Source organism: Somniosus microcephalus, chromosome 2 (assembly GCF_052327205.1).
Source record: "Somniosus microcephalus isolate GS21.2 chromosome 2, FLI_Smic_1.0, whole genome shotgun sequence".
NCBI classification, from domain to species: domain Eukaryota; kingdom Metazoa; phylum Chordata; class Chondrichthyes; order Squaliformes; family Somniosidae; genus Somniosus; species Somniosus microcephalus.
The window spans coordinates 267,846,998-267,859,441 of NC_140988.1; the positions used below are offsets into that span (position 1 = coordinate 267,846,998).

At 41.4% G+C, this 12,444-nt stretch overlaps 1 protein-coding gene across 6 annotated transcripts in view; it reads left to right on the forward strand.

The window, feature by feature from the left end:
• LOC147123374 (mesoderm induction early response protein 3-like) overlaps nt 1–12,444 on the forward strand; it is a 106,769-nt gene that overhangs the window by 53,200 nt on the left and 41,125 nt on the right. For all 6 annotated transcript variants that reach the window (XM_085971809.1, XM_085971790.1, XM_085971799.1 and 3 more), the window contains 2 exons: nt 8,246–8,327; nt 8,419–8,513. In XM_085971809.1, the coding sequence (XP_085827935.1) occupies nt 8,246–8,327; nt 8,419–8,513 (177 nt within the window). The remainder of the gene's footprint in view (nt 1–8,245; nt 8,328–8,418; nt 8,514–12,444) is intronic.

Consider the following 12,444-nt stretch of genomic DNA (forward strand, 5'->3'; position numbering starts at 1 on the left):
GTTGGACAGGCTAGGCTTGTATCCGCTGGAGTTTAGAAGAATAAGAGGTGACTTGATTGAAACATATAAGATCCTGAGGGATCTGGACAGGGTGGATGTGGAGAGGATGTTTTCTCTTGTGGGAGAATCTGGAACGGGGTCACTGTTTAAAAATAAGGGGTCGCCCATTTAAGACAGATGAACCAGCGTACTAAGCTTAAATAAAGGAGACTATGAGGGTATGAGAGTAGAATTGACTAAAGTGGACTGGGAAAACAGATTAAAGTGTAAGACGGTACAAGAGCAGTGGTCTACATTCAAGGAAATATTTCACACCTTTCAAGATAAATATATTCCACTGAGGAAAAAGTGGAGTAAAAGAAAAGACAGCCATCCGTGGCTTAGTAAAGTAATAAAGGATAGTATTCGACTGAAAACAAGGTCATATAAATTAGCCAAATCTAGTGGGAGGATAGAAGATTGGGAAGCATTTAAAAGCCAGCAAACAATAACTAAAAGATTAATTAAGAAAGGGAAGATAGATTATGAAAGTAAACTAGCAAAAAAATATAAAAACAGATAGCAAGAGTTTCTACAGCTATATAAAAAGAAAAAGGGTGGCTAAATTGAACGTTGGTCCCTTAGAGGATGGGACCGGGAAACTAGTGGTGGGGAACATGGAGATGGCAAAGACGCTGAACAAATATTTTGTATCAGTCTTTACAGTAGAGGACACTAAAAATATCCCAACACTGGACAAACAGGGGGCAATGGGGGGAGGAGGAGCTAAACACGATTAAAATCACTAAGGAGATGGTACTCAGTAAAATAATGGGACTTAAGGCGGATAAATCCCCCAGACCTGATGGCCTACATCCTAGGGTCTTGAGAGAAGTGGCGGTAGGGATTGTGGATGCATTGGTGATCATTTTCCAGAACTCCCTGGACTCAGGAAAGGTCCCGGCAGATTGGAAAACTGCTAATGTAACACCCTTATTTAAGAAGGGAAGTAGACAAAAAGCTGGAAACTATAGACCAGTTAGCCTAACATCTGTGGTTGGCAAAATGTTGGGAGTCCATTATTAAGGAAACAGTAACAGAGCATTTGGATAAACATAATTTAATAGGACAGAGTCAGCATGGTTTTACGAAGGGGAAGCCATGTTTGACAAATTTGCTCGAATTCTTTGAGGGTGTAACGTACAGGGTGGATAAAGGGGAACCAGTGGATGTAGTGTATTTGGACTTCCAAAAGGCATTTGACAAGGTTCCACACAAAAGATTACTGATCAAGATAAAAAATCACAGGATTGGGGGTAATATACTGGCATGGGTGGAAGATTGGCTATCTAACAGAAAACAAAGAGTTGGGATAAATGGTTCGTTCTCGGGCTGGCAATCAGTAACTAGTGGTGTTCCGCAGGGGTCAGTGCTGGGACCCCAACTCTTTACAATCTATATTAACGATTTGGAGGAAGGAACAGAGTGCAACATATCCAAGTTTGCCAACGATACAAAGATGGGAGGGAAAGCAGTGAGTGAGGAGGACATTAAAAACCTGCAAAAGGACATAGACAGGCTAAGTGAGTGGGCAGAGATTTGGCAGATGCAATATAATGTTGGAAAGTGTGAGGTTATGCACTTTGGCAGAAAAAATGAAAGAGCAAGTTATTATCTAAATGGAGAGAAACTGCAAAGTGCTACACACAAAGGGATCTGGGGGTCCTGGTGCATGAAACACAAAAAGTTAGTATGCAGGTGATCAGGAAGGCCAATGGAATCTTGGCTTTTATTGCAAGGGGGATGGAGTATAAAAACAGGGAAGTCTTGCTGCAGTTATACAGGGTATTGGTGAGGCCACACCTGGAATACTGCGTGCAGTTTTGGTTTCCATATTTAAGAAAAGATATACTTGCTCTCGAGGCGGTTCAGAGAAGGTTCACTTGGTTGATTCCAGAGATGAGGGGGTTGACGTATGAGGAAAGGTTGAGTAGGTTGGGACTCTACTCATTGGAGTTCAGAAGAATGAGAGGCGATCTTATCGAAACATATAAGATTGTGAGGGGGCTTGATCTAGTGGATGCGGTGAGGATGTTTCCACTGATGGGTGAGACTAGAACTAGGGGGCATAATCTTAGAATAAGGGGCTGCCCTTTCAAAACTGAGATGAGGAGAAACTTCTTCACCCAGAGGGCAGTAAATCTATGGAATTTGCTACCCCAGAGAGCTGTGGAAGCTGCAACATTAAATAAATTTAAAATGGAGATAGACATTTTCCTAGCAGATAAGGGAATTAGGGGTTACGGGGAGAGGGCAGGGAAGTGGACGTGAGTCTAGATTCAGATCAGCCATGATCCTATTGAATGGCGGAGCAGGCCCGAGGGGCCGTATGGCCTACTCCTGCTCCTATTTCTTATGTTCTTAAATTTTCTCTGAGGGTCGTGAGTCTTTGGAACTCTCTTCCTCAGAGGGCGATGGAAGCAGAGTCTTTGAATATTTTTAAGGCAGAGGTAGATAGATTCTTGGTAAGCAAGGGGGTGAAAAGTTATCGGGGCTAGGCGGGAATGTGGAGTAATCGGATCAGCCATGATCTTATTGAATGGCTCGGAGCAGGCTCGAAGGGCCGAGTGGCCTACTCCTGCTCCTAATTCGTATGAGAGTATATTAGCTGGTCACCTAAAAGGGAACCTCAAAGTCTTTTATAAACATAAATAGTAAAAGGGTAGTCAAAGGACGGGCGGGCTGATTAGGGACCAAAAGGGAGATATTCTTCTTCAGGCAGAGGGCATAGCTGAGGTACTAAATATGAGTTCTTTACATCTGTCTTCACTAGAGAAGAGGATGTTGCCAATGTCACAGTAAAGGAGGAGGTATAAGAGATAAAAAATATAGATAAAGAGGAAGTATATAAAAGGTTGGCAGTCCTCAAAGTAGAAAAATCACATGGTCTGGAAGGGATGCATCCTAGGATACTGAGGGAAGTAAGGGTGGAAATTGTGATGGCTCTTGCCCCAACCTTCCAATCCTCCTTGGATAGTGGGGTGGCGCCAGGGGACTGGAGGATTGCAAATGTTACACCCCTGTTTTTTTTTAAAAAGGGGAGAGGGATAAACCCGGCAATTATAGGCCAGTCAGCCTAACGTAGGTGGTGGGGAAACTTTTAGAGACCATAATGGGAGACAAAGTTGTCACTTGGAAAAATATGGGTTAATAAATGACAGCTAGTACTTATTTGTTCAAGGCAAATCATGTTTGGACTAACTTGATTGAGTTCTTTGAAGTAACGGAGAGGGTTGATGAAGGTAGTACGGTTGATTTTGTGTATATGGACTTTCAAAAGGCATTTGATAAAGTACCACATAATAGACGGTAGCAAAATTGAAGCCCTTGAGATTAAAGGGGCAGTGGCGGCATGGATATGAAATTGGCTACAAGACAGAAAGCAGAGATTATGGTGAACGGTTGTTTTTTAGACTTGAGGGAAGTATACAGTGGTGTCCCCAGGGGTCGGTACTGGGACCACTGCTCTTTTTGATATTAATAAAATGGACTTGAGTATACAGGGCAAAATTTCAAAGTTTGCAGGTGACACGAAACTTGTAAATGTAGTAAACAATGATGAGGATAGTAACAGACTTCAAGAGGACAGAAACGGACTGGTGAGATGGGCAGATACATGGCAGATGAAATTTAATGCAGAGAAGTGTGCAGTGATGCATTTTGGTAGGAAGAATGAGGAGAAGCAATATGAACTAAATGGTACAATTCTAATGGGGGTGCAGCAACAGAGAGGCCTGGAGATTTATGTATACAAACCTTTGAAGGTGGCAGGTCAAGTTGAGATGGCTGTTAAAAAAACACACAGGATGCATAGCTTTATAAACTGGGGGAGTCATTTTAATCCCCAAAAATGAGTGGGTTTGGGTCGGGTGGGAAGTTTCAAACCCCAATCCCAAGCCCAATTAATTCTCAGGAGGTGGGTAGGTCATTGAAACCTTTTAATGAGGCTGCGTGCCTCCATTTTATCAAGATTTCTATTTTTAACTCGTGTCGGCTGGGTTTCCCTGGTCTTGGGAAACTTGGCAGGTAAAAGCAGGCAAGAAGGAATGGATCCATAAGGTAAGTGCCTTTTAGAGTACTACTTGTGGGCCAGGAAGAGTAGAAATGTTTGCTTCAGGCCAAACAAGCTAACCCTGTAAACCCCTCAACTGCACGATCGCCCTCGCACGGCTATGTATATATATATGAAAGTGTTCTTTGTCACCATCATCTTCTTGTCCATTTTTCTTTATTTAATAAATACTCTATTTTACAGAGTTTTCAATCTGTTCCTTAATTAGAACTTTCCAGGAAATTAACTTGGCACGTGGTTGAGGATGCATTGTGAAATTTGAAAGTTTAGTCATGCCTAATCTTGGAGCATCGCCTACTGCATCACAATTCCAGAAGCCCTTAAGTTACTTCACGAGTTATTTTAGATCTGTCTAACCCCAGAAATTTTGAAATCATTGATGGTGTGGTGGAAACAGATTCAATAGTAGCTTTCAAAAGGGAATTGGATAAGTACTTGAAGGAGAAAAAATTGCAGCGATATTAAGAAAGAGCGGGGGAGTGGGACTAACTGGATCGCTCTTTGTAAGAGCTAGCGCAGACTCGATGGGCCGAATGGCCTCCTGCTGTGCTATACTATTCCATATACTGTGAAGCATATGATTTTTAAACCTTTAATCGTATTTACCAGATTTTGAGTCTTGAAAATGGCCAGCTTGCTCCTTAAACATGATATATAATGAGGTTGATTGAAACCCCCATTCCGCTCGCTCTGTTGCTTTCCCCCATTCCCCTTGTCCACCACGCCAAGGATCCCGCGTGCCCTAGACGTGCATCTCTCTTCAGTTTTTCTCCTATTTCCTTTCGTGCCGTCCCTTCTGTTGTCTAGCTTAGTGGGACTGCCCTTGGTTTCCTCCACTCTTAGCTACCTAATCGTAGCCAGAGCATCTCCAGTAATGTCTTCTCGCCCCTGCACCATTGCCTCCAGAGTCTCCCAAGGGTCTGTTCTTGCTCCTTCTTCCTCATCTACGTGTTGCCTATTGGTGACATCATCCAAAGACAGGTCAGAAAAAGCAAGTAAGACTTGCATTTATATAGCGCCTTTCACGACCACCGGACATCCCAAAGTGCTTTACAGCCAATGAAGTACTTTTTGAAGTGTAGTCACTGTTGTAATGTAGGAAACGCAGCAGCCAGTTTGCACACAGCAAGCTCCCACAAACAGCAATGTGATAATGACCAGATAATCTGTTTTAGCGATGTTGATGGTCAGGTTTTAGTGATGTTGATGGTCAGGTTCTACAAGTATGCTGATGACACCCAGCTCTACATCTCCACTACTAGGGGAATCGAGGGATATGGGGATCGGGCGGGAAAGTGGAATTGAGGTTGAAGATTAGCCATAATCTTATTGAATGGCGGAGCAGGCTTGAGGGGCCGTATGGTCGACTCCTGCTCCAATTTCTTATGTACTTCTTTCGACCCCTCCACTGCCTCTGTTGTCAAATTGCTCCTCCAACATCCAGTCCCGGATGAGCCGCAATTAACTCCAGTGAAGATTGAAGCCGTCATCTTCCATTCTCACCAAAAACTCTGCACCCTTGCCACTGATTCCATACTGTTTTTTGGTCATTATCTCAGGCTGAACCAGACTGTTCGCAGTCTTGGTATCCCATTTGACCCCAGTTGACCTTCTGACCCAATATACATTCCATCAGAAAGGAGGCCGACTTCTACCTCTTGCATTGTCTACCTGCGGCCCTTTCTCAGCCCATCTGAAACCCTCCTCCATGCCTTTGTCACCTCCAGATTCAATTATTCCAGTGCTTTTCTGGCCAGTCTCCACCCTCCGTAAACTTCAACTCGTCCAAATCTTGCTGCCTGTATCCTATCCCTCCTCATTCTGCTTACTCATCACCCCTCACCTTGCTGACCTACATGACTCCTGGTACCTCAATGCCTCAGATCTAAACATCTTGTCAGTCCCTTCATGAAAATGCGACATTACTATTTAATTAACATTAAAACTTTTGTGCACATTTTGCAGAAATCAAAAAAAAGCCACTTGAAATCTTTGTACACTTGCCTGCTGTTGTGATATCAACTTTTAAAATATCTAAAAATGTTTTTAGTTTTGCTAGTTTTCTCTCTCCATATCTTTGAGTATAGTTCAATGAGTGCTGATCAGCCTCCTGTCCTTCATCCAAGTGGCTATAATTCATGTGTAAGCCTCGATTGCAAGTGGCGGCAGGTCTTTCAACTGCAGAGTATCACAGTCAAGACCAATCCTGTTCCTGCTCTACTTTACACATGTGTTACCTACCACTGGATAAATACCAGGAGTGGGGATCCTGGCCAGATTTTCTCCTCCCTAATCCAGCGCCCCTACCATAGCTTTAACTGAAATTGACTAATTCAGCACAGACCGGCAATGAAACCTGGGATCTACTTGGTCTCTATCTCAGCGAGTTACCTTTTTTAGAAGGAAGAAAATGCAGTTTTATGGAGCAGATTTTTGCCAAAGCAGGTCTTTCACAAGCATTTGGAGTTTCCCCAAAACAATTTGATTAACTTATTTTGACAAATTAAATGGAATAGACAAACCTTCTTGTTACAGATTTTGTTTTCAAACTGAATCATAATTGTACGCAATGGCACAAATGATGTTCAGCTTCACATCGGATAACACTGCAGAATTTACTTTGTTGTACTGTATTTGAATTTAGTATTTCATTCAGTGAGTTTTTTCAGCAGCCCTTTAAACTGCACTGAATTGGGAATGAATGTGTACATAATCAGAATGTTTTAAGTATGTGAGGTGAACCAATTGTGTTAAAGAACTGAGTAATAATAGATGAATGAACAGTACTCACTAATTATTGGAGAGTTTGGAGGGAAAAAAAAGGAAAATGTAAAACAAAATGTTGACTTAAATTTGCATATAAGCAATGGGGGGAAAAAAGGATATTAAACATGTGAGGAATGTTTTAACATGCCCCAGGTTGTGGGTGGGGAAGAGACACTATAACTGCAGGTTAATAGAAGTTTTGTTGAAATGAATGAAATCAGGACGGTTGGTAGGATCTAAAATCTTTACATGTGAATTAAAATCAAATTTGAGATGCTCTAAATACTATTGGCCCAGATTTTGCGGTCAGCGGCAAATGACAGCACTTGCCGCTGATCTCGAAGAAAGCTGCCCACAAACATCTAGTGATCTCTGTGGCGTGGATTTCACCTTTCCCAACGTTAATTTCATTCTGGCACCGGATCTCTGGCGTTCAGCAACAGTTATGTCATCAAGCAGGCTAAGCAGCCAATCATATTGAAGAATTCTCACAGACAGCAAACCAGGAAGTAAAAAGCACTGATTTATCCTTCACTTTTTAATCATTTTACAGAGAGTGAAATAAAGATTGGGACATACACATGGGATTAAGGTAGAAGCTGAAATATCATAAACAAACTTTTTTTTTTAAATCTATAGAATTTGTATCATAATGGAGAAGTTTGACATTCTGCAAATATAAAATTAGTATTTCAGGGCCAGAGAGGTTGTTCAGCAGTAATTATGACTTAGTACACTGTTAAAAACCCAGTTATACCTCATTCAACAAGGCTTAACTTTTTCAAGGGTTTTTACAGTGAGATTAGAACATAAATTTAAGTGATTTATAAGATTTCCATCTGCGAGGACTTCAACAGCGCACCCACAGTGGCGAATCACTGACAGCAACTTCTGTATTTTCGTGTTTAACTGTGTATGTGCGGATGCCAGAAATTGCTGTCGGTTTCACAGAGAAATGATGGCGAACGCTGACAGTTTTGCTGCCATTGCAACCGCAAATTCTGGGCCATTGTAAATAGAACAGTCAGCAGATAAAAAAAATTACACAACTTCAAGTACTAGATTACATTTTGGAAATGTGTTAAAAATATGTGAATGGGGTTCTTTATACTTTCGTCATACATTATACATTTCAGTGACCACTATCTGACGGGTTTTCATATTGACACAATGCAACATTTTGAGGGATATCTGAGTTAGCTTCTTTCAAACTGTTCAGTAGTGTGTGGACAACAGCTGTTTTTAATATCTGTTGATCATTTGTTTCTGGTGCATTTCTAAGAGTTGACCACCTTCAGCTGTGAAATAAAATAGTCAAATTGTTTTATATGTGGATTTAATACTTTTTTTTTTACTTACCCTCTCCAGGCACTGTATGAACTTGTAAAATGTAACTACATTGTTAAGGAGGCACTCGGAAGTTACCATTCAAATGTAACGACTACACAAGGTAAGAATATTAATCCAGTTGGAGCTTAAGAATGCAGAATTTGTAGACTTTAATATTCTATGATACTAATTTCAATTTCCACAATCCACAGATGAGCGGTCTGCTTGGACAGAAGAGGAATGTAGAAACTTTGAACTTGCACTTCGACTCTATGGTAAAGATTTTCACCTAATACAGGCAAATAAGGTAAGATAGATTTGTGGTACTCTTTAATAAATCTTCAATTACAGTTGAAAATTATTTAATTTTAGTGTAGAATTAGGAAGTGTTCGGTGGCTAAAGCTTATTTTAGTGTACATAATACTTGAAAAGTAATTATGGATGTTGGCAGCATCTGTTGTGTTTATGAAGGTATGGTCAGAGTAGTTGTGGTCTGAAGCATGAATAGTGAGTTGGAAGGTGTCTTATCTAGTCCTGCTGCAATAGATTTAATGAAGATACCTGTGAATCTCCCATCTCAGTGATACTTGATTGCTTGAAACGATTTAAGCATAGTATTGTAATTTTGTCATTTAAATTATATTGGATGGATCCTTTTCACTAAACTAAACTTTCTTTGTGGAGCTCTGTTCTCATTGCTAGTAATGCAGGTGTTCTGCCTGCAGAATTGGGCTGTGTGCTTTTTAATTTATCATAGACATATATCTCATCCACCCAGTGCAACTTCCATTTTTTTCTTGGAAACCTAATGAGCAGTGTAACCAAAAGGATAGCCATGACAACTTGGAGGATCTTATTTGTCATCTAGTTAGTTGTAGGCTTGTGTGTATTTACTGTCTTACTAAAGCCCTCTAGCGCCACACATACTGATTTTAAATCTTTTCAGACTGTGAACAAACATCTAAGGAAAGTACTTCCTTTTACCTCTTCCCTCCCTCCCCAAAATTCATCATTTTAAAAACCAAGCAAGGCAAATTCTATCTGGCAGGAGATTGTCGATTTACGAAGTAATTTTTCCTGTAAAGCCATTTCCGATCTGGCAAGTCTACTGCATTGCATTACATGTAAGTGAAGGGAACCAATACAGACCCTTAAGAACATAAGAAGCAGGAGCAGGCCGTATAGCCCCTCGAGCCTGCTCCGCCATTCAATAAGATCTTCTACCTTAGCCCCACTTTCCTGCCCTATCCCCATATCCCTTGATTCCTCTAGAGTCCAAAAATCAATCTAAGCCTTGAATATACTCAACTACTGAGCATCCACAGCCTTTTGGGGCAGAGAATTCCAAAGATTCGCAACCCTCTGAGTGAAGAAATTCCTCCTCATCTCAGTCTTAAATGGCCGATCCCTTATCCTGAGACTATGACCCCTAGTTCTAAGAACATAAGAACATAAGAAATAGGAGCAAGAGTAGGCCAATCGGCCCCTCGAGCCTGCTCCACCATTCAATAAGATCATGGCTGATCTGATCCTAACCTCAAATCTTCTATCACTCTGCATCCACCCGAACCCATGTGATCTCCCGGGAGAGGCGAAAAACCAGATAAAGACCCAATGGCCAATTTGGGAGAAAAAAATCTGGGAAATTCCTCTCCGACCCATCTAGGCGATCGAAATTCTTCCAGGAGATCACTCTGTCCCTATATTTTCTACAGTACTTACCTTCTGTAAAGGCGATCTCCACCCCAGCCAGGAACAGGAATAAAACCATCTCCTGAAATCTAACAGAATTAGAACACAGTAGGAGCAGAACAAGGCTACACGGCCCCTGGGCCCGCTCCACTACCCACAGGGCCATGACCATTCCGAACCCAGACTCATGTCCAATTTCCTGCCCGCTCCCCGTAACCCTTTATTCCCTTTACTTCTAGGAAACTATCTATTTCTGTTTTAAATTTATTTAATGATGTAGCTTCCACAGCTTTCTGGGGCAGCAAATTCCACAAACCTACCACCCTCTGAGTGAAGAAGTTTCTCCTCATCTCAGTTTTGAATGAGCAGCCCCTTATTTTAAGATTATGCCCCCTAGTTCTAGTTTCACCCATCATTGGGAACATCCTCACCGCATCCACCCGATCAAGCCCCTTCACAATCTTATATGTTTAAATAAGATCGCCTCTCATTCTTCTGAACTCCAATGAGTAGAGTCCCAATCTACTCAATCTCTCCTCATATGACCACCCCCTCATCCCCGGGATTAACCGAGTGAACCTTCTTTGTACTGACTCGAGAGCAAGTATGTCTTTTCTTAAGTATGGACACCAAAACTGTATGCAGTATTCCAGGTGCGGCCTCACCAATACCTTGTACAACTGCAGCAATACCTCCCTGTTTTTATATTCCAACCCCCTAGCAATAAAAGCCAACATTCCATTGGCCTTCTTAATCACTTGCTGCACCTGCATATTAACTTTGAGTTTCGTGCACCAGGACCCCCAGATCCCTTTGTACTACAGTACTTTCCAGTTTCTTGCCATTAAGATAATAACTTGCTCTATGATTTTTCCTGCCAAAGTGCATAACCTCACACTTTCCAGTATTGTATTCCATCTGCCAAATCTCTGCCCACTTACTTAGCCTGTCTATGTCCCTTTGCAGGTTTTTTATGTCCTCCTCACTCGCTACTTTCCCTCCCATCTTTGTATCATCTGCAAACTTTGATATGTTACACTCGGTCCCCTCCTCCAAATCGTTAATATAGATTGTAAAGAGTTGGGGACCCAGCACTGACCCCTGCGGAACACCACTAGTTACTGGTTGCCAATCTGAGAACGAACCATTTATCCCAACTCTCTGCTTTCTGTTAGAGAGCCAATCCTCCACCCACGCCAGAATATTACCCCCAATCCCGTGATTTTTTATCTTGAGCAATAATCTTTTGTGTGGCACCTTGTCAAATGCCTTTTGGAAGTCTAAATACACTACGTCCACTGGTTCCCCTTTATCCACCCTGTATGTTACTTCCTCAAAAAACTCAAGCAAATTTGTTAAACATGACTTCCCCTTCATGAAACCATGCTGAGTTTGCCCTATTAAATTATGTTTATCCAAATGTCCCGTTACTGTCTCCTTAATAATGGACTCTAACATTTTACCAACCACAGATGTTAGGCTAACAGGTCTATAGTTTCCAGCCTTCTGCCTACTACCCTTTTTAAATAAGGGTGTTACATTAGCAGTTTTCCAATCTGCCGGGACCTTTGCTGAGTCCAGTGAGTTTTGGAAAATTATTACCAATGCATCCACAATCCCTACCGCTACTTCCCTCAAGACCCTGGGATGCAAGCCATCAGGTCCAGGGGATTTATCCGCCTTGAGTCCCATTATTTTACCAAGTACCACTTCCTTAGTGATTTTAATCGTATTTAGTTCCTCCCCCCCTAGAGCCCCCTGTTTGTCCAGTGTTGGGATATTCTTAGTGTCCTCTACTGTAAAGACTGATACAAAATAATTGTTCAGTGTTTTTGCCATCTCCATGTTTCCCACCATTAATTTCCCGGTCTCATCCTCTAAGGGACCAACATTTACTTTAGCCACCCTTTTTCTTTTTATATAACTATAGAAACTTTTACTATCTGTTTTTATATTTTTTGCTAATTTACTTTCATAATCTACCTTCCCTTTCTTAATCAATCTTTTTGTTATTTTTTGCTGTCTTTTAAAGACTTCCCAATCTTCCATCCTCCCACTAGATTTGGCTACCTTATATGCCCTTGTTTTTAGTCGGATACTATCCTTAATTACTTTACTTAGCCACGGATGGCTATCTTTTCTTTTACACCCTTTTTTCCTCAGTGGAATATATTTTTTTTGGAAGTTGTAAAATAACTCCTTAAATGTACACCACTGGTCATGTACCGTCTTACCCTTTAATCTATTTTCCCAGTCTACTCTAATTAATTCCGCTCTCATACCTTCATAGTCTCCTTTATTCAAGCTCAGCACACTTGTTTGAGATCCAACCTTCTCACCCTCTAATTGAATATGGAACTCAACCATGTTATGGTCACTCATTCCAAGGGGATCCTTTACTAGGACATTTTTAATTAATCCTGTCTCATTACACAGGACCAAATCTAAGGTTGCTTGCCCCCTGGTCGGTTCAGTTACATACTGCTCAAGAAACCCATCCCTAATACACTCAATGAACTCTTCCTCAAGGCTGCTCTGCCCAATT